The sequence below is a fragment of the Sus scrofa genome, chromosome 12 (assembly GCF_054392235.1).
Source record: "Sus scrofa isolate SSC_HxYL_T2T_F1_AM1 chromosome 12, Sscrofa_HxYL_maternal_Yorkshire_Landrace_v2.0, whole genome shotgun sequence".
NCBI lineage: Eukaryota > Metazoa > Chordata > Mammalia > Artiodactyla > Suidae > Sus > Sus scrofa.
This window is the reverse complement of record NC_139394.1, coordinates 49,031,245-49,052,724: the sequence shown is the minus strand read 5'-3', so window position 1 is coordinate 49,052,724 and position 21,480 is coordinate 49,031,245. Positions and strand designations below refer to the sequence as shown.

At 50.9% G+C, this 21,480-nt stretch overlaps 1 protein-coding gene across 11 annotated transcripts in view; it reads left to right on the top strand.

The window, feature by feature from the left end:
• The window catches only part of SLC46A1 (solute carrier family 46 member 1), a 59,063-nt gene extending 37,635 nt beyond the window's left edge, over window positions 1-21,428 (top strand). For 2 of the 11 annotated variants that reach the window (XM_084982843.1, XM_084982845.1), the window contains exons 2-8: window positions 10,332-10,527; window positions 11,507-11,771; window positions 12,783-12,893; window positions 14,374-15,226; window positions 16,864-16,947; window positions 19,122-19,278; window positions 19,801-21,424. In XM_084982843.1, the coding sequence (XP_084838969.1) occupies window positions 14,410-15,226; window positions 16,864-16,947; window positions 19,122-19,278; window positions 19,801-19,858 (1,116 nt within the window). In that variant the 5' untranslated portion in view covers window positions 10,332-10,527; window positions 11,507-11,771; window positions 12,783-12,893; window positions 14,374-14,409 and the 3' untranslated portion in view covers window positions 19,859-21,424. 11 annotated transcript variants of the gene reach the window in all.
• Window positions 21,429-21,480: the final 52 nt, after the last annotated feature.

Sequence of the window (21,480 nt, the reverse complement as noted above, 5' to 3'; positions counted from 1 at the left end):
ATTTGAGAACAGGAGGGATTATATGCACAAGTAAAGCATTGTCTGAAAGGAGATTCAGATAAATATTCAAAAAGAAAGAAGGGGGTCAGAGTATTTACTCTGAGGAATCAGGACTTCTTGCAAGAACCCTACGCTGGGGTTATCATTTATGGTCCCGTTCATACCTGTGATCCTAAGGTGATTTAGCCTGTGCTCCATGTAGTTTGTGTGTGTGTGTGTGTGTGTGTCTTTTTTTTTTGTCTTTTTCCTGACATTTCTTGTGCTGCACCCACAGCGCATGGAAGTTCCCAGGCTAGGGGTCAAATTGGAGCTGGAGCCACAGGCCTTCAGCACAGCCATAGCAACACCGGATCTGAGCCGCATCTGGGACCTGCGCCACAGCTCACAGCAATGCCAGATCCTTAACCCACTGAGCGAGGCCAGGGATCGAACCTGTGTCCTCAGGGATACTAGTCAGATGCCTTTCTGCTGAGCCGTGATGGAAACTCCAAGAACATATTTATCGTGTAACTGGAAGTTTGTATCGTTTGACTGCCTTCTTCCAGTTCCCCTTGCCCCTGCCTCCCACTTTTGGTAACTGCAAATCTCATCTCTTTTTCTATGAGTTTGTTTGGTTTTGAGGAATAATGGACCTACGACACTACGTTAGTTGCTGTCATACAAGGGAGGGATTCGATATTTCTATACATTTCAAAATGACTGCCACCCTAAATCTAGAGACCGCATGTCACCATACAAAGATAGGACATAGCTATTGCCTCTGTTCCCCCTCATACATTTCACATTTATTTGGCAGCTGGACACTTGGACCTCTTAGTCTCCTCACCTATTCCTCTCCTCCCTTGACCCCCTCCTTCCCTCTGGCAACCACCGTTTCCTGTATCCGTAACTCTGCTTCTGTTTTAGGTTTTCAGTTGTATTTTTTTAGATTCCACATATACCTGAGATCGTGCGGTATTTGTCTTTCTCTGTCTGACTTATTTCATTTGGCATAATGCTTTCTAGGGTCATCATGTGGTCGCAAATGGCAACATTTCATTCTTATTTTAGGGCTGACTAAGCTTCTGTTGTGGGCGATACATGAATCTCCCGTGTCTCTATCTATTCATCTATTGAGAGGCACTTAGGTCACTTCCAGATATTGGCTATTGCATATATCTTTTCTGACTCGTGTTTTTGTTCTTCGGATAAATACTCAGGAGTGGAACTGATGAATTGTATGGTAGTTTGTTTTTTGTTTTTTTTTAAGACTGTGGCATATGGAAGTTCCACCTAGCACAGCCACAGCAATGCCAGATCCAAGTAGCATCTTCAACCTACACTACAGCTCACAGTAATGCCAGATCTTTAACCTACTGAGCAGGGTCAGGGATCAAACCTGCATCCTCGTGGATACTCGTCGGATTTGCTACTGCTGAACCACAATGGAAACTCCTGGTAGTTCTCTTTTTAATTCTTTGAGGAATCTTGTAAGGTTTTCCATCGTGGCTGCGCCAATTTGCATTCCCATCATCAGCGCACATCCTCACAGACACGTGATTCTTGTTGTCTTTTTGACAATAGCCATTCTGACAGGTGTAAGGTGATAGCTCAGTGTGGTTTATTTGCATCTTCCTGGTGTTTCTTGATCTTGAACCTCTTTCCATTTGCCTGTTGGCTGTCTGTATGTCTACTTTGGGAAAGTGAATATTCAGAGCTTCTGCCTATTTTTCTTTTCCTTTTGTTTTTTTTTAGGACCACACCCGAGGCATTTGGAGGTTCCCAGGCTAGGGGTCAAATCCGAGCGATAGCTGCTGGCCTACACCACAGCCACAGCAATGCCAGATCCCTAACCCACTGAGCGAGGCCAGGGATCAAACCCTCAACCTCATAGTTCCTAGTTGGATTCATTTCTTCTATGCCATGATGGGAACGCCTCAGGTTGTTTTCGTTTGTTTTTGTTTTGATGTTGAGTTGTATGAGTCACATGTCTATTTTTTTTTTCTTTTTTTCTTTTTTTTTTTTTTGGCTGCACCCATGGCATATGGAAGTTCCCGGGTCAGGGATTGAACCTATGCCGCAGTTTCAACCTGTGCACAGCTATGGCAACCCCGGATCCTTAACCCAATGCAGCACACGAGAACTTCCACAAGTCTTTGAATCCCCCCCCCCTTTTTTTTTCCACTGCTGAAATGCTGTCACCCACTCTTAGGGCAATAGCGCTCACCTGTGGCCCAAGGCAATTGCTTTCAGATGCCTGGTGACGTTCCAGCTTTACCTGAAGTGTACCGCACAGGGTGGAGGGAAGCAACTCTGCGTTTTTCCCTTTCCCACTCATCAGGGCAAATGTCAATCAAATGTCAAAATAAACGCATAGAAAAGCTAAAAATGGGGAAAGCTAGTGGGAGGTCCTGAAGGGTTGGTTTGGCAGGGCTGCAAAGTTATCCCAGCTTAGCCTCTGACAGTTGGAATGTACGTTTGAAAGAGGCAGCGCTTGGACCGTCGGGGCAGCTGGCTGCCTTGACAGGTGACGCGGGAGGATGGGAGGGCGCGTCTGTGGCTGAGCCGGCAGGATGGGCTGAGGTGGCGCCTTTTGCTTTCACTCTCCCCGTGACTGAGTGTCAGTCTCAGATATGCTTCCCTGAGATTCCATCACTCTCTGACACCAGGCCTGCTCATCCCTAAAGCTTCAGCCCCATCCTTGGGAGAGGAGCTAATCCCGGCCTCAAATGTGTTGCATCTTGCTTGTCCCATTCTCTAAGGGTGAGCTTGTCAAGGGGCACCTTTGCGTCGCTCCTCGGTATTAAGTGTCCAGCTGATCGGGCTTTAACCCATTGTGAATGGATTTCTGTCCTTCGTTTGTCCATCTCGGGTGCCAGCACTGACCCGTAATTGCTTCGACCTCTCTCTCTTTTGGTGTTTGCTTTTTTTTTTTTTTTTAAGGGCTGCACCCTGGGCACATGGAAATTCCCAGGTTAGGGGTTAAATCAGAGTTACAGCTGCCAGCTACAGCCACAGCAACTGGGATCCAAGCCGCAACTGCGATCTACACCATAGCTCATGGCAACACGGATCCTTCACCCACTGAGCGAGGCCAAGAATCGAACCCACATCCTCATGGATCCTAGTTGGGTTCGTTAACCATTGAGCCACAAAGAGAACTCCGTCGAGCTCTCTTTAGAATCTAGCATGTCACCAGTGTCACCTGCAAATTCCCCTCTCTGGGCTCCTCAACCCTCCCTTCTGCTTCTCCTCCTCCCTCTCTGCTCACTCCTTCTTCCTCTGTCTCCTCACTGCCTCCTTTCCAGGCTCCTTGCCCCTTGTCCTGTCCTCTCGGGAAGATCCTTCCACCCCAGGCTCTATCATAGGCAGATGGCTCCCGACCCTGCCCTTCCTCACGAGCTCTGAGTACAGCTGCCCGTGGGCCCTCTACCAGAGATGTCGCACAGGCACTTTGAACTCAGTAAGATCCAAACTGAACTGCCCAGGGGCATCAGAAGCCCCCTGCTGACTTCTCTGGCTTTGCACTCCCTCCCCGTTGCTGTGAGGTGTAGCATTAGCAGACTGTGGTGGGATGGATGCTAAGGTGGCCCTACAGCTAATTGAATCAACACAGTGTGGGAAGAAACAATGTTTTTCAGACCCTTGGAGTAGCAGCTAAGCATAGTGTCACAGTGATTCCATCTGCTCTATGCGCAGAAAACATCAGTACAGGCCCTATAGAAACGTTGGGGTCCCGGAGTTCCTGTTGTGGTGCAGCAGAAACGAACCTGACTAGGAACCGTGAGGTTGCGGGTTTGATCCCTGGCTTTACTCAGTGGGTTAAGGATCTGGCATTGCCATGAGCTGTGGTGTAGTTTGCAACCTATGTCGCTGTAGCTGTAGTGGAGGCCGGCAGCTAAAGTTCTGATTCCACCCCAAGCCTGGGAACTTCCATATGCCATGAGTGTGGCCCTAAAAAAAAAGGAAAAAGAAAAAAAAAAAGAAAGAAACGTTGGGATCCCATACAATGGCAGAGCCTGGTAAATGGGCTGCCAGCTTGCTGGCCTACAAGGCCAGATGTTCTTTATGCCAATGAAGGTGACGGGGGTGGGGGAGTGAACTGGAGAGCACATGCCCTACCTCAAAACAACGGAGAGTCCCTTCCTAACTTCAACTAGGTAATAGGCTTGTGTGAATGTTGCCATAATTTTGAGTTTTCAAGAGAATCCAGAAATCTGGATCTTCAGGTGAATCTTCCAGTTGTTAAATGTTGGCAACAAATTCAAAATTTACAATATACAATGTGAGCCAACTAGTTTTTTGAAAAGACTGCATGGCTGGGAGTTCCCTGGTGGTCTAGTGGTTAGGATTTAGCACTTTCACTGCTGCGGCTCTGGTTTGGGAACTGAGATCCCACATGAAGCTGCTGCACACCATGGGAAAGAAAGAAGAAAAAAAAGGAGACAGAGAGAGAGGGAGGGAGGAAGGAGAGAGAAAAGGAAAGGAAAAGGAAAGAGAGAAAGAAAAGGAAGGAAGGAAGAAAGGAAGGAAGGAAGGAAGGAAGGAAGGAGCTTCTGCCGTGGCTCCGTGGAAATGAATCTGACTAGTATCCATGAGGATGCAGGTTTGATCCCTGGCCTCGCTCAGTGGGTTAAAGGACCCAGCATGGCTGTGATCTGTGGTGCAGGTCACAGACTTGGGTCAGATCTGGCATTGCTGTGGTGTAGGCTGGCAGCTGCAGCTCTGATTCGACCCCTAGCCTGGGAACCTCCATATGCCACGTGTGTGGCCCTAAAAAGACAAAAGAAAAAGAAAAAAAAGGAAGGAGGGAGAGAGGGAGGGAAAGAAAGAAAGAAAGGAAGAAGCAAAAAAGGAAAGGAAAAAGAAAAACACGGTTTGACTCAAACAAAATACACTTGTGGGCCATATCCAGCCCAGCAGCTGTGTCTGAGCTGGAGCGAGCGGAATGCCAGAGGCTCCGGAGTCAAATACCAACTCAGATATCAACTCTGCCACTCTGTGTGTCTTTGAGAAAATCACATAACCTCTCCGCCATTCCTCTACCAGAAATGGGCAGCCCTGGTTGAACCATGTGGCCAATACAGCCTGTGAGCCGCCTTCGGGTTGGCACCCCAGTCTTGTGTGAGTTCGTTTTCTGATGCCCTCAGAAATGCCAGGCGCTCCAGACCATCACAGCCAGAGTTCTGAACCCGGAACTGAGAGGGGGCCTGCCTAAAAGGTGTCCTTCCTTTGAACCCCTAGATGCTATCTTTATGGTCACCCCCAAACTGTGTCAGTCATGAGGAACCCCTGCAGGGCCTCCCAGAGGTCAAGAACCCTGGGTCACTTACCTTATTTGAGAATCCAGGGAAAAGAAGAATGAACACGTGCCGCGAGAGGTTTGTATAGTGTATTTAAATATTTACATTTAACAAGCTGACCCGTTTTAACATACACAACATAATGCTATTTAACTGTGCTATTCACAGGATAATTCCATGTACCTGACCTTCTCCCAAACTTTTTTTTTTTTTCTGGCTATGCCCAAGTGTGGCCCTAAAAAGACAAAGAAAAAAAAAAAGAAAAAGAAGAAGAAAAAGTAAGTGTTTAAAATGAGACCAAGGGCAGGAGCCCCAAGCAGCAAGTGGTCTGGGGAAGCTCCCCAGAGGGTTAAGGGATTAAGTGTTTGGGGAGCTGAGCCTTTGGCCCTGCGCCGCTTTGGCTCTGCACAGCTTTGCTCTCTGAGGCTCAGCTGGTCCCCTCACCTGGGACAGCCTGACTTCCTTCTGGTCAAATCCCTCCCCAACTTCAAGCAACCACCATCCATGGTGCCTGGACATAGTCACACAAAGTTTACAGCTGGCATGTGAGAAGCAACAGCTCGAAACAGGAAGTGTCTTTACCCTCATTCACTCTCTTCCCTTTCTTGTAACATCTAAAAACAAAAACAGGAATTCTCTTGTGGCTTAGTGGGCAAAGGATCTGGCACTGGCACTGCAGCAGCTCGGGTCGCTGCTGGCACAGGTTGGATCCCTGGCCTAGGAACTTCGACATACGGCAGAAGCGGCCAAAAAATAAAAATGAAAACGAAGCCCAAAAAACAAAAAAGACCTGTTCTCTAAGAAGCTGTGGTTGGCCACTTGTTAAAAGGAAGCCCAGGCTTTGGGTGGAACCTGGGACAAAACTGTCATTTGGATGAGGAACGCTTGTTGCCATCATCCGTCCCACAGCGCTCTACAGGCATTGCCCAAGTGGGAGCCAAGAAACCATCAGAGTTTCCAGGGGCTTCTCCAAAGTGTCTCAACAAAACTTACTGAGCACATAACCCAGAGTTCCAACACACTGTCATGAGTGCAGTTCTTTCATTTCTGAGGCCACAGCAGACACAACTAATGGATCACATGACTCCTTCCCACCAACCCAGAGAAGCATCCTGATTTGATGTAGCAATCCAAACAGCTGCAATCAATGGACTGAGGTTGGTGGATGCCATCAACTTTTTTTTTTCTCTTTTTTTGGCTGCCCCATGGCATATGGAGTGCCCAGGCTAGGGATCAGATCTGAGCCACAACTGCAACCCATGCTGCAGCTGCAGCAACACCAGCTCCTTAACCCACTATGCCGGGCTGGAGATTGAACCTTCCTCCCGGCACACCAGAGATGCCATCAGTCCTGTTTGCCACAGAAGGAACTCCGACTGTGACATTTATTTAACATTTCACCTTATTGCATGCCAGGCCCAGTGCTAGGAGCTGCAGAGGTGAATAAAACATCTCTGCTCTCAAGTCTGGAGACAGGATGTGGGTCCGGGTGGGGAGGAGAGAAATTCGTGAACACATATTTAGCACCAAGTGAAGTATAAAAGCAGGATTAAAGGTATGAATACAGTATTGTGGGAGCACATGCCAAGCACACACGAATTCTGCCTGGAAGTGTGGTCCAGAGGTGGCTTCTTAAAGGATGCATAGGAGTTGAATAGGCAAAGCAAGATGGGAAGGGTGTTCCTGGCAAAGGACCAACACGTAGTAAAGCTTGGGATCCAGAAAACACTGGAATAGATGTAAGGAGAAGAAAACCCATACCAAGAGCGGGAAGGACTTTTTCCTGCATCTCTCGAAGCCGTAGATATGCCATCTGCAAAAATAATCGTACATACCTGATAAGGTTGTGATGAGAACAGAGTAAGTTTAACACCTTCACGCTGAGCCTGGTTGAAGGAAAGTCAGCTCCAATGGATCTCTCCCGAATATCAAAGGGCATGAAGTTGATCTTCAGCTTAAAGTAGAGGAGCGTCATCAGATTTTTTTTTTTTTTTTTTTTTTTTTTTTTGCCTTTTAGGGCTGCACCTGCAAGCATATGGAGATTCCCAGGCTAGGGGTTGAATCGGAGCTACAGCTGCCAGCCTATGCCACAGCAATGCCAGATCCGAGCCACATCTGTGACCCACACCGCAGCCCAGGGCAACACCAGATAAAGCCAGGGATCTGAGCTACAATAGGAATTCAATCAGATTTTTGTTTTTAATGTTCTGTTTTCCATAACTAAAATTCATGTTTAGAGGTTCCCTGGTGGCTCAGTGGGTTAAGGATCCAGCGTTGCCTCTGGTGTCACGTGGGTGGTTGCTATAGTATGAGTTTGATCCCTGGCCTGGGAATTTCTGCATGCCACAAGCCTGGACAAAAAATATGTACATATTAGAAGAGTTAAAAATATTTTTAAGGGCAGAGTTCCTGTCGTGGCTCAGGGGTTAATGAATCCGACTAGGAACCATGAGGTTGCAGGTTCGATCCTTGGCCTCGCTCAGTGGGCTAAGCTCCTATTGGCGCTGTAGCTGCTGGCCTGTGCCACAGCCACAGTAACACGGCACCCGAGCCATGTCTTCGACCTACACCACAGCTCACGGCAACGCTGGATCCTGAACCCACTGAGCGAGGCCAGGGATGGAACCTGAAACCGCATGGTTCCTACTCGGATTCATTAACCCCTAAGCCACAACGGGAACTCCAGTATATATTTTTAAAAGAGAAAGAAGAAAATCTTACCTCCCCTCGACCCACACCAACCTCGAGACAGCCTCTGTCAATATTTTGGTGCAGTGTCTTCCAGACTTCACTCAACGCAGTTCTCTCTCTCTCTCTTTTTTGGTCACACCTGAGGCATGTGGAAGTTCCCCAGGCCAGGGACTGGACCTATGCCACAGCAGTGACCTGAGCCATTGCAGTGACAATCCTGGATCCTTAACCCGCTGCTCCGCAAGTGAACTCCAGCACAATTCTTCTCTAGACCTGTGACCAAACCATATAAACAAAAAGTCCTCCATTTTCTTCACATAAAAATGGGACAAGCAGTTTTCATATTATTGCCATCTCTTTGGATATACCATTTTATTGGCTAATATCCACTGAGTGGACCTATTGCCATTCACTCAACCATTTTCCCACCGATGGGCAAGCAGTTTGTCCACAATTTTTTTCCTATTGTCCATGATAGAGAACTTCTTATAGAGAACATTTTGACACAGGGCACGACGTGGCCTTAGGCCCTTGGTTTTCACTGGATGAAACAGAAGCCACTGGATGGTTCTGAGCAGAGCAGTGACCTGAGTGTAGCTAAGTTTTAAAGGAGTTATGTCGACAAAAAAAGTAATCAATAGTCAATCTGGAGCTTCCGTGGCGGCGCAGAGGAAATGAATCCAACTAGGAACCATGAGGATGCAGGTTCGATCCCTGGCCTCAATCAGTGGGTTAAGGATCTGGTGTTGCTCTGGCTGTGGTGTAGGCCAGCACTGTAGCTCCGATTTGACCCCTAGCCTAGGAACCTCCATATGCTGCAAGTCTGGCCCTAAAAAGCAAAAAAATAAAAAATAAAAAAATAGACAATCTAAGAAAGAAACGGAAATTTTTATGCAAACCACCCTAAGGATTATAACCCTTAATCGAACCCTCTGGCTGAGCCACAGCAATGACAACGCTGGATGGATCCTTTAACCATTAGGCCATCAGGGAACTCCCTGCTGTGTCCTCTAAGGAGATGTAGTTAATGTGTAATGCAGATGCCCAATGCACACTAAAGGGGACGGGGTAGTGGCTCAAATGGGCAGAGAGAAAATTTTATGCTTAAAAATGCTTTAGAGAGTTCCCATTGTGGCTCAGCAGGTTAAGAACCTGACTAGTATCCATGAGGATGCAGGTTTGATCCCTGGCCCCACTCAGCGGGTTAAGGATCTAGCATCGCCATGAACTGCGGTGTGGGTCACAGACTTGGCTCAGATCCTGCATTGCTGTGGCTGTGGTGTAGGCTGGTAGCTGCAGCTCAGATTAGACCCCTAACCTGGGAACTTCCATATGCCATGGGTGTAGCTCTGAAAAGACAAAATAAAGAAATAAAAATGTTCTTGTCCTGGAGGTCCCACTGTGGCTCAGCGGAAATAAACCCGACTTGTCTCCACGAGGTTGTTGATTTGATCCCTGGCCTCGCTCAGTGGGTTAAGGATCCAGAGTTGCCATGAGCTGCAACTCTGATTCAGACTCCTAGCCCAGGAACTTCCATATGCCACAAGTGCGGCCCTAAAAAGGGGAGAAAAAAAAGTCCTTGTTCTGCCTTAAAAATAATCTGATTTCATCAGTTAGAAGAGGCCTCTCCCCTAGTGGGCACTGAAGGCTTCAGCTCTGGGATCAGCCACACCCTGTCCCACTCCCAGAGATGAACTTTGCCCTCAGTCTTAATTGTTTTTTTTTTTTTTTTTTTTGTCTTTTTAGGGCCACACCTGTTGCACATGGACACATGGAAGTTCCCAGGCTAGGGGCTGAATTGGAGCTGTACTGCAACATGAGATCCTTAACTCACTGTGCAGGACCAGGGATCGAACCCATATCCTCATGGATACTATCGAATTTATTACGGCTGAGCCACGATGGGAACTCCTCAGTCTTAGTTCTTTTTTTTTTTTTTTTTTTTTTTTTTTTTGCCTTTTCTAGGGCCGCTCCTGAGGCACATGGAGGTTCCCTGGCTAGGGATCTAATGGGAGCTATAGCTGCCGGCCTACGCCACAGCCACAGCAACATGGGGTTGAAGCCATGTCTGCGACCTACACCACAGCTCATGGCAACGCTGGATCCTTAACCCACTGAGCGAGGCCAGGGATCGAACCCGCAATCTCATGGTTCCTAGTCAGATTTGTTAACCACTGAGCCATGACGGGCACTCCCTCAGTCTTGGTTCTTTATCTAGGAAATAACTCTAGATTTCAGGTGGGTATCCCTTCTTCACTGGAGCTGACCTGACTGGGCAAAGCTTTTGCATAGGTAGCTGGGAAGGGAGAAAGCCAAGCCAGGGGCTTGTGCATTTAATGTGTAACTTCCTATCTCTAGGAAGACCACTGGGTGGTGATGGTCGTGTAGGGGTGCAGGCCTCTTTCAGTCCACCAGTAGCCAGCCAGCATCTGCCTAGTCTGAGCCTGGGATTCCTTCTGGCTCAGGGGAGACGGGGGATAGTCCATAAACCAGCAACAAATACACACACAGTCACGATGGTCAGAAATGGAGCCCCCATCACACCAAGAATCAGGTAGGTGGGTCATGGCACAGGCTTGCCTCCAGAAATCCACTCAGCTGCCCTGTTGTCAGGAAGGCAGCCTTTCCTGGCTCTGCTCCTTCCCACCCAGCCCGGGACTCCTCAGAGCCCCACAGCCCGTCTCCTTCAAATCGCTTTCCACAGTTGAAATCTTACTTGGATTAGGATTCTTTGATGCCTCTCCCCACCATTCTAGAAACTACAGGTCCTGGTAAAAGCCTCTTCTCTCTCTCTGTTACCCCCCTGAACAGCACCGCACCCCTCCCCAGCCCCCCGACACACACACACAACACATGAGCTGTGAGCTGAGTTTACTCAGTTTCTTACTCAACTCTGAGAAGCTGTTCCGAAGAGATCACAAAGGAATTGTCCCGGACCATGCTGGGGGTGGGTGGGAGGGGCTCTGGAAGCACAGCAATGTAAAGAAAAACAAGGTTACCTGCCATTCCAGTTCTACAAGGCTCAAGCCATTAGCCACTACAATCGCCCACCCATTGGAAATAAAAAAAAAAACAAAAAAACCCACTTGGTCCAACATAAAACGATTGCGGCTAACTACAAAGAACAGACATCTTAAGGTAATGATTGGGCACGTTTCCATGTATGGGAAGATACAAGAATCTGGGGTCTCTGAAATTATTCCTTAGACGTGTCTCTTAAAGATCTAGGGGCAATAACCAAAGGACAGACTTTCCCCCAGGCACACTGTCAGTGGGAAGGTGATGGGCGACTGCAGGGGCCAATGGCTTGATCCTCTGATCCTCGTGGAAACTGGAATGGCAGGCAGCTTAAGGTAATGATTGGGTACATTTCCATGTATGGGAAGATACAAGAATCTGGGGTCACTTTTTTTTCCCTTTACACTGCTGTTTCCCAGACCGCCCCTCCACATGGTCCCTGACACACAAAGGGCACTCATTAATTGGGCCGATAAGGGAAAAATGCAAGTAAGTAATACTATTCCCTTTTACAGGCAATAAAATGGGCCCAGACAGGAGACGTGATTGCCTTCTGCCCGGATTTCTACAGTAGGAGCACCGAGAAGCACAGCGTCACACCCAGGGGCCTCCCAGGCCTTCCACCATCTTCTCCTCCAAGGGCACTGCAGAGCCAGGCCCCGGCCCCAGCCAGAAGACTGGTTCCCCAGGAAAAGATCCTAGGACCGGTGACAGTCTATTAACAACAAAAGCAGTATTTACAATGGACCCGACACTGTTCTTCCACAGCCCCTCTTTGAGGTAGCACCACTCTTTTAAAGATTAAGAAATTGAGGAGTTCCTGTCTCGTGGCGCAGTGGTTAATGAATCCCACTAGGAACCAGGAGGTTGCGGGTTCGGTCCCTGGTCTTGCTCAGTGGGTTATGCATCAGGCGTTGCCATGAGCTGTGGGTAGGTTTCAGATGTGGCTTGGATTCCCCATTGCTGTGGCTCTGGCGTAGGCGGGTGACTACGACTCCCATTAGACTCCTAACCTGGGAATCTATGCCGCGGGAGCGGCCCTAGAAACGGCAAAAAGCCAAAAAAAAAAAAAAAAAAAAAAGAAAGAAAAAAAGAAAAGAAAAGAAAGTGAGATACAGAGAGGTAAGTGACATGCCCAAGACAGTAGCAGAGTACAGGTAATTGAACTGAGGCCATAGAGCAGGAGACTGCACTGCTGTCCACTGAGTGGCCTTTGTTACAGTGCAGAATATGGGCACAGATGTCAGAAGTCATGTGTTCTGGCTTGGCCTTGAATGTCCAGTCTCCTGGTTTCTTTATGGGTACATTGGGATCATTAATAATGGCTATGGCGTTGGTGGGTAATTAATGCGTATGATAAGAGATCCACAAGTGTTAATTATTGGTATATGGATAGTCTCGTTATCATCATGGGTGTTTCTGGGGCTGGGAAGGAGACGTGTAGGGCGGTATCCTTGCACGGTTTGCAGGTGAGGTCACTCAGTGAGCCGGGGGTGAAGGGCCCCTCGATTGCCCTCTCCAGCCCAGGGAGGGCGGGGCCAAGAGCGAAAAGGCCCACCGGCCCTGATCCCGCCCCACCAGACTGCAGGGGAAAAAAAAAAAACACAGCGAGAGAGACGCTGGGCGCAGGCGCAGAAAGCCGACCGCCTGGCGCCCGTTCAGAACTGCAGGAGCATGGAGGCGCCCGCGAACTCCCGGGACCAACGCTGCGAGGGGCCCCCGGAGTCTGTGCTGTGCCGCGGCTGCGTGGAGCCGCTCGTCTTTCTCGCCAACTTTGCCTTGGTCTTGCAGGGCCCGGTCACTACGCAGTACCTGTGGCACCGCTTCAGTGCCGACCTTGGCTACAATGGCACCCGCGACAGGGTCAGCTGCAGCAACCACAGCGTGGATCCCACCGCGCAGGTAGGAGCGGGCGCGGGGGAAGAGGCGAGCGGCGTGGCAGGGGCGGGCCCTGGACTGGAGCGTGGGGCAGCGGCGGGGGCGGGGCCTGCGTGAAGGTTTGGGGCCATCCAGGGGCTTATACGGATATTGGGTGGTGGGCGGGCCAGAGCAAAGTTGGGGCCTGAGAACTGCGGTGTAGGGTTGCATAAAGTTGATCTCGATAAACTGAGCCTTGAGGGTAAACAAAAAGGGGGTGTTGACTGAAAAAAAAAAAAAATCCATAACCTAAAAGTTGAGAACTATGTTTTATTTGGTGGACTTCCCTAAAACTCAGGCCCTGGAGGCAGTTTCGCAGATAAAGCAGCAGACTACTCCTATGAGATAAGGAAGGAGCCAGGATTATATAGGAGTTTTGCAACAAAAACCAGACAGTCGGAACATCAAAATACTACTGTTAATTAAAGAAAGACATCTCAAGTTAATGAATTTAGTACTTTGCTACATAAGGGAAGATATGAGAGCCTGGGCTTATTGAAATCATTCCTCTTTTTTTTTTTTTGAAGGGCTGCACTCCTGGCATATGGAGGTTCCCAGGCTAGGGGTCTCATCCACGCTGTAGCCACTGGCCTACGCCACAGCAACAGCAACATGGGATCCCAGCCAGTCTGTGACCTACACTACAGCTCATGGCAATGCCAGATCCTTAACCCACTGAGCAAGGCCAGGGATCGAACCCACAACTTCATCGTTCCCAGTCAGATTCGTTAACCACTGAGCCACAACGGGAACTCCGAAATCATTCCTTTGATGTGCACTTTAGCTGGCTAAGGACCAGTATCCTGTTCTTGCCCTTCCTGGGTCCCCTTAGGGTGCACCTTTGGGGGGTGGCTGCAGCAGCTGAGAGCTTTGCAGTGGCACCCTCTTTGTTTCTGTCCTTCAGAGCTTACCATCAGGGGCAATAGGGGTGGCTGATGGCTTGATGGCCGCAGCATCCTTTGTTGGCTGGTGTGGCAGGCGGCGTTTTTCATTCACGGTGGGAAAAGTCAGAGAATGTAACATGCCCGTTTCCCATACCGGCTCCAGTGTCAGTTTTTTTTTTTTTTTTTGTCTTTTTGCCATTTCTTGGGCCGCTCCTTCGGCATGTGGAGGTTCCCAGGCTAGGGGTCTAATCAGAGCTGTAGCTGCCAGCCTACACCAGAGCCACAGCAATGCGGGATCCAAGCCGTGTCTGCAACCTACACCACAGCTCACGGCAATGCCGGATCCTTAACCCACTGAGCAAGGACAGGGATCAAACCCGCAACCTCATAGTTCCTAGTCGGATTCGTTAACCACTGCGCCACGACGGGAACTCCCAGTGTCAGTTTTTAAGAGTTGTACTGAAATTCTGTGAGGTTTAGGGCTGCAGAGAAAATCTTCATCCCAGGATGGTGATGGTGTGGGGGGTGGGCAGCCCAGAGCGAGGAGCAACACCTGGGTAATAAGACTCTTGCCTGCACAGGAAGTGGAGACTCTTACCTCCCACTGGACGCTCTACATGAATGTCGGCGGCTTCCTGGTGGGACTCTTCTCCTCCACCCTGCTGGGCGCCTGGAGTGACTGTGTGGGCCGCCGCCCGCTGCTGGTGCTGACCTCCCTCGGCTTGCTGCTCCAGACCCTGGTGTCCATCTTTGTGGTACAGCTGCAGCTCCATGTTGGCTACTTTGTGCTGGGCCGCATCCTTTGTGCCCTCCTCGGCGATTTCAATGGCCTCCTGGCCGCTGGCTTTGCCTCCGTGGCAGATGTCAGCTCCAGCCGCACCCGTACCATCCGAATGGCCCTGCTGGAAGCATGCATCGGGGTGGCGGGGATGCTGGCAAGCCTTATCGGAGGCCACTGGCTTCAGGCGCATGGTTTTGCTAACCCCTTCTGGCTGGCCTTGGCCTTACTGATAGCCATGACTGTCTATGCAGCGTTCTGCTTTGGTGAGACGGTGAAGGAGCCCACACCTGCCCGGCTCTTCACACTCCGTCACCACCGATCCATTGTCCAGCTCTATGTGACCCAGGCTCCGGAGAAGTCCAGGAAGCATTTAGCCCTGTACTCCTTGGCCATCTTCGTGGTGGTCACTGTGCATCTGGGGGCCCAGGACATCCTGACCATCTATGAGCTGAGCTCACCCCTCTGCTGGGACTCTAGGCTGATCGGCTATGGCTCTGCGGCTCAGCAACTCCCCTACCTCACCAGCCTGCTGGGCCTGCGGCTTCTGCAGCACTGCCTGGCCGACAGCTGGGTGGCTGAGGTCGGCCTGACCTTCAACATCCTGGGGTTGGTGGTCTTTGCCTTTGCTACCATCACCCCCCTCATGTTCACAGGTAAAGCGTGTGGGTTCAGGGACAGTTTGTTTATCTTAGAAGCGCTGGGTGAAAACTGGGGGGCAGCCATGTGCTGCCCCCACATATAGTTCGTGCCCGGGTCTTTGGAAATGTTTCCGTGCCCCTGGCCTGTGCTGGAGGACAGACAACCAAGAAACCTGATAAAAATGCCATCTTTGTGAAATAGAAAATATAGACCTTCCGTAGCCAAAGGAATCCATTCACGCTATCACTTAATGAGTGAGATAGGGCCAAAGACAAAAATATGGCTCATACACTGATTGCTCCGACAATCTATATTTGTGGTGCTCTTAAGCAAAGTCCATGCCACTTCTCCGATAAGAATCACGAGACCTATTGCAAATGTCCTTGGTCAGCTTGTTTGGGTTTTTTGGGTTTTGTTCCTGTGTTTTGCTTTTTAGGGGCGATCCTGCAGCATCTGGAGGTTCCCAGGCTAGGGGTCTAATCAGAGCTACAGCTGCCGGCCTACACCACAGCCACAGCAATGCTGGATCCGAGCCGTATCTTCGATCCACACGGCTCATGGCAATGCCAGATCCTTAACTCACTGGGTGAAGCCGGGGATTGAACCTGCAACCTCATGGTTCCTAGTCGGATTCGTTTCTGCTGCGCCACAACGGGAACGCCTTGTTTGGATTTTTTTTAAAAAGCCAGTCTTCTCAGACTACAGATGTCAATTTCCTGCCTGTGGTAGTTCTTTCTTTGGTTGGGGCGGTGGGGGGGGGTGACTGGGAATGAGGAAGTTAACTTTTTTGAAGGGACAGGTTTGTTTTATTTATTTATTTATTTATTTTGTCTTTTTAGGGCCATGCCTGCGGCATGTGGAGGTTCCCAGGCTAGGGGTCGAGTTGGAGCTGTAGCCACTGGCCTATGCCCACAGCCACAACAACGGCAGATCGAAGCCACGTCTGCAACCTACACTGCAGCTCACAGCAATGCCAGTTCCTTAACCCACTGAGCGAAGCCGGGGACCAAACCTCTGTCCTCATGGATGCTAGTCAGATTTGTTTCCACTGAGCCACGGCAGGAACTCCATTGAAGGGACAGATGTATTTTGAGAGAGTCCTAAAATATTTTTGTGTAGAGTCAGCCACCCAGTAATCACAGTCTCTTAATGTGACTGCTCGCTTGGACAGGGTGGCTGACAGGGACCAGGTACCATTCTCGCCTGCCCTCGGCAGCACCCCTGCCACTCGGTGTTATTGGGCTCCACGCCCTCAGGGGTGCAGAGAGGATGAAGACGCTGTCATTGCTCTGGGGAGCCCTAGTGCAGTGGGATTTGGGGGCCTGTCGCCTGAAGGGACCCCGGGGGACCTCATGATGTAGCCACTTTGGAGGCTCCCCTGTCCTCTTGTGGTTTTGCTGAGGAGACAGCCCTTGCACAAGGGAGAGGAAATAGTTACAAAGGAAACAGTCAGTGTAAGTCTGGGAGTAACTAAGCGTCAAGGGAAAAGGAACTTGCATTTCCCCTGTGCTTACTGTGCAGTAGCTCATTAGGGAAGTTCTTCCTGGGTCTAACTCGAGTCCTTCATGGGGCGGGGGAGTAGGGATCAGTCCAGGAGCACTGCTCCCCTCTCCACACCCCATTTTCTTGATGATTGTTTCTTCCTCCGCAGGGTACGGGCTCCTCTTTCTGTCGCTGGTCATCACTCCTGTCATCCGGGCCAAGCTGTCCAAGCTGGTGAGCGTGTCTGAGCAGGGTGAGTGTCCGGGTTAGCCTGTGTCTGGTGTCTCAAGCCCAGTGTTGCCTGAACTGGGCAGAGGACACACATGGCCAGGAAGCAGCTTACCTTCCTCTCTCGCACCCTGGAGAAGTAAGGAGCCAAGACAACGGCATGGCTGTCCGCGCACCCAGAGCTGGAGTTGCTGTCATGGCTCAGCGGTAACGAACCTGACTTGTATCCACGAGTTGATCCCTGGCCCCACACAGTGGATTAGGAATCCGGCTTTGCCATGAGCTGTGGTGTAGGTCTCAGATGGGGCTCAGATCTGGTGTGGCTGTGGCTGTGGTGTAGGCTGGCAGCTGCAGCTCCGATTTGACCCCTGGCCTGGAAACATCCATATGCTGCAGGAGCAGCCCTAAAAAGCAAAAAAAGAAAAAAAGTGCCCAGAGCTGGCAGGACCACCGTGCTTTGGATTTTCAGACCACAGGTTTGGAATTTGTGGTCAGCAGTGCACAATTATCCAGGGTCCTTTTGGATAAGCCAAGTGGAGGATTTACTCTTTCCAGACCTCAGCTTTTCCATCTGTAAAATGGATGTGACATGCCAGAGTTCCCTGCTTCCCCGGGATCAACGTGTCCAAGCTCAGAGGAGGCAAACTACTTTGTGGTATAGGTTTCAATGTCTCCCACGTGGCGATGAAGCAGAGGCCCGCAGGGTTAAATTGACTCACTCAAGGTCACTCAGGAAGTAATGGAGCTAGAATGCACAACCAGGTCTGTTTTGAAGAGCAGCAGGTCTTAGGATCTAGCTTTTACTTTATTTATTTTTTTGGCTGCACCTGTGGCATGTGGAAGTTCCCAGGCCAGAGATCAAACCTGTACCACCACAGTGACACCACCAGGTTCTTAGCCCACTGAGCCACCAGGGAACTCCTAAGATCTGGGTTTTAGTCCTGGCTTTGTCACCCACTGGCTATGGCATCCTGGGCAGGTCCTCTTCCCTCTCTGGACCTGTTTCCTCATCTGTAACAAGTATGAATTGCTCTTTTTTTGTTTGTTTATTTTTTTATTATAGTTGATCGGATTGCTCTTGAGGGTATCTGCAGGCCCTTCCAGCTCTGAGACTGACGGTTTAAAATCAACTTCTGTTGATGTGTTGCTCATTTTGCAAAATTCACATTCTGCGGGTATATCTATAAGGAGTAGCTTTTCAGGCCTCTGGGTCTTTAGACCCTAGTCTGCAAACATCTGGCTTATCCAGTTTTCCCCAGCTACCCTGGAAGGAGGATCCGATGATAGCAGAGATTCTGGTACCATATACAGTCTTCTGTGGCTTCTGTTATCCCCGGAACCCACGTACCTTCATTCATTCACTGAATAAGCTTTTTAAATTTATTTTTTGTTTTTTAAGGCTGCACCCACAGCATACGGAGGTTCCCAGGCAAAGGGTTGAATAGGAGCGACAGCTGCCAGCCTACACCACAGCCACAGCAATGCAGGATCTGAGCCATGTCTGCGACCTACACCACAGCTCATGGTAACACCAGACCCTTAACCCCCTGAGGGAGGCTAGGGATCGAACCCCGCCACCTCATGGTTCCTAGCTGGATTTGTTTCCACTGCGCCACAATGGGAACTCCAATAAACTTTTTTCTAGCACCTTCCCTGTGCCCAGAGGTGCCAAGGGGAACAGGAAAAATTAGGCAGCCCTTACTAATTGGCTGCCAGGGGGCCTGGCCCTGTGATAGGTACTTTACATGTGAATTTAACATCACCAACAATCTATGAAAGGTATTATCCTTAGTTGACAAAAAGGGGCCAGAAACCTGGAAGGATGAGTGACTTAGTCACTGAGCATATAGCTAATAAGTACTGAAACTGAGAATTAGCCCAGAAATTTCTCCTAAACAGGAGCTAATTCCAAAGGGGATGAACTGAAACAGTTGTATCAGGCTCTGGCTCAAAGATACCGCATGTACTTATAATACGTAGATTCAATCACAGCCATTTGTTTGCCCGGGGTGTTTGTTTGCTCTTGTGTGCCCGGGGCTCTCCTGGTAGCCTCCTGACAACACCTGATAGGGGATTTAGAGGCGGGTAAGGTGAGAGGCCGAGAGGTTAAGGGACTTGCCCCAGGTCACACGGGCTGTGGTGTCAGGATGTGCGGGGAGGTCCTGCAGATTCCGGAGTGTGCGGTTTCTTTCTTCCCAGGTGCTCTCTTTTCCGCCGTGGCCTGTGTGAATAGCTTGGCCATGCTGCTGGCCTCCGGCATCTTCAACGCGCTCTACCCGGCCACCCTGAACTTCATGAAGGGGTTCCCCTTCCTCCTGGGCGCTGGCCTCCTCCTCATCCCCGCCCTCCTGATTGGGTAAGGCAGGGCTCTGACCCGTGCTTGGGAATGGGGGATGGATCCCTGTCGCCTCAGGGTCCTCTTCCTCCTCCACCTCCTCCCTCCCGTCCTGGAGCTCTTCCGTCTGCTCTGGCTGCCTCTGACCCGGCTTGACTTACCTAATCCTCCGGGAGCGGTTCCCCCGGGGCCCGGCCGAGGGCCGGGAGGGGAAGGGTCAGGCTCGCCCGTGCTTCTTGGTGAGGCTGGGGTCTCGCCCCCAGGTCCCCTCATCCCCTTCCATCCCCACTGTACCGATGGACCTACAGTGGCAGACATGTGCTAAGGGGAAGCCCGGAGAGCTTCCGCGGCTGGTGGTGGCTGGGCCACAGGCTAACTGGACCCCTTGCTTCTTCTGTCTCTGGACATTGTCTCCACCTCTCAGCATGGGGAGGGAGACACTACCTGGACCAGCCCACCCAATAAAGCCTGCGTCACTTCTCCAGGAGTTGAGGGTCCCCCCCACCCATGTTCAATCTGAACCCTGTCTCTGGTCTCTCGCAGGATCCTGGAAAGGGCTAATCATTGCCGTGAATTCCAACAGTTTTCCCAGAGCCCCTGATCGGCCTGGACCAGAGGACAGAGGGCAAGAGGCAGCAACGTGAGCACTAACCAACTGGAAGGATCCCAGCCCCCAGCAGCAGCAGCAGCAGCTCCCCCCGCAGGGCAGGGTTCGCCTTGGACCAGGTGGTCAAGCTAGACCACGGCCCCCACCTCATCCACAGCCGTGCCACTAGGATCGAAATTGTAACCCAGACAGTCCCGCTCCAGGGCAGGCAGGGGGGGAGCCATTTGGAACAGGGATCTGTTTACCCTTTAGGCCGTCAACCACAGAGACCTCTCCAAGAGGGGAGGAGAGGTCGGGCTGGAGGGCCTGGAGGGACTGGCACCTCCCCTTCCAACCCCAACTGCACAGTTCATGGCGAGCAGCCACCAGTCACTGCTTGGTGATGAAAATGGTACCCGGTCAGTGTCGGCAGTGCAGGGAGGGGCTTGGTGCCCCCTGGGGAGAGGGTGCTGCTGTCTCTGGCTGAGAATCTATCTCCTGGGCTTTGCAGTGCCAATCATAATAAGAAGTCAGTATAACTGCCCGGCAAATGAACCTTCTGGCCCCCAAGGCATTGGGCCTGGGTTGCTGGGGGGGGGGTCCCTTTGTCTTCCTGTTCCCAGTTTGCCCATCATAGGTCAGGCAGCAGCAGCTGCTGCTGGGATGGGCAGGAGCCCCTGAGTTGCCATGGGACTGGTACTGGGCATGGCCAGCCCAGATCTCACCTGCCCACCCTTTATCATCTCCTGAGCTGCTCGGAGGCAAAGGCTGCCATGCTTGCCTCAGGCCAGCAGAGCGGCTCCGGGCAGAGCCCTGGCCACTCGTTCCTCAGGGTCAGAGGTCCACTGCCTGATGTACCGGTCTTCCAGCTACACCAGCCCAAGTAGAGTCAGATTTTGGTACCAGTCAGCCCTCGAGCAGCTCCTCGTGCTGGGCCTTTCAGCGGGGCCATGTGCTGACCCTCCCTCAGGCACCTGTAGGTCAGCGGGAACCTGGAGATGGGCCCAGCTCCCCAGAGAACAAGGGGCCCATTTCTCGGGCAGTAGGCAAGCCTGGACCTAAAGTTGAAAGGCAAGATTGGATTTGGTATTAAGGCACTGGCTTCGATGAGGGCCAGAAGCCCCCAAGCAAATTAGGTGGTCTTTGACTCCTCGAAACAGTTGGCCACAAGCATGGCCCCTTGCTCGTCTTTCTCCCCTCGTTCTCTCTCACCTGCCCTGCCAGCCAGCCTCCCGCCTAGAAATCACACAGGTAAAGGGGGAGGCCTGGGGCAGACCAGGGTCTGCTGTGGCCCTCTGAGCCTGGGTGTGTTTCCAGATTCCCATCTCACTGCCCTCTGTCACAAAGAGACCAAAGCAAGGAGAATGCCCTCTGCTGACTGTCCTGGTGGTGCGGATGGCAGGGGAGAGGCGCTGGGCGAGCCTCAGGCTCAGGCTGTACTCTGCTTCAGGCTCGGGTGGGGCCTCGAGCAAGGCCCTCTGTGCCAGGGGCTAGATCAGCCTTGCCCCTAATTGTCTGATCTTGGAGGGACAAGTCAGGAAACACTACATTAAATAATGTTCTAAGATCCTTCCTATCTCAGACATTCTAGAAGGTGACGCCTCTCTTCTTGGGCCTGGGGGAAGGATGAATGGGTC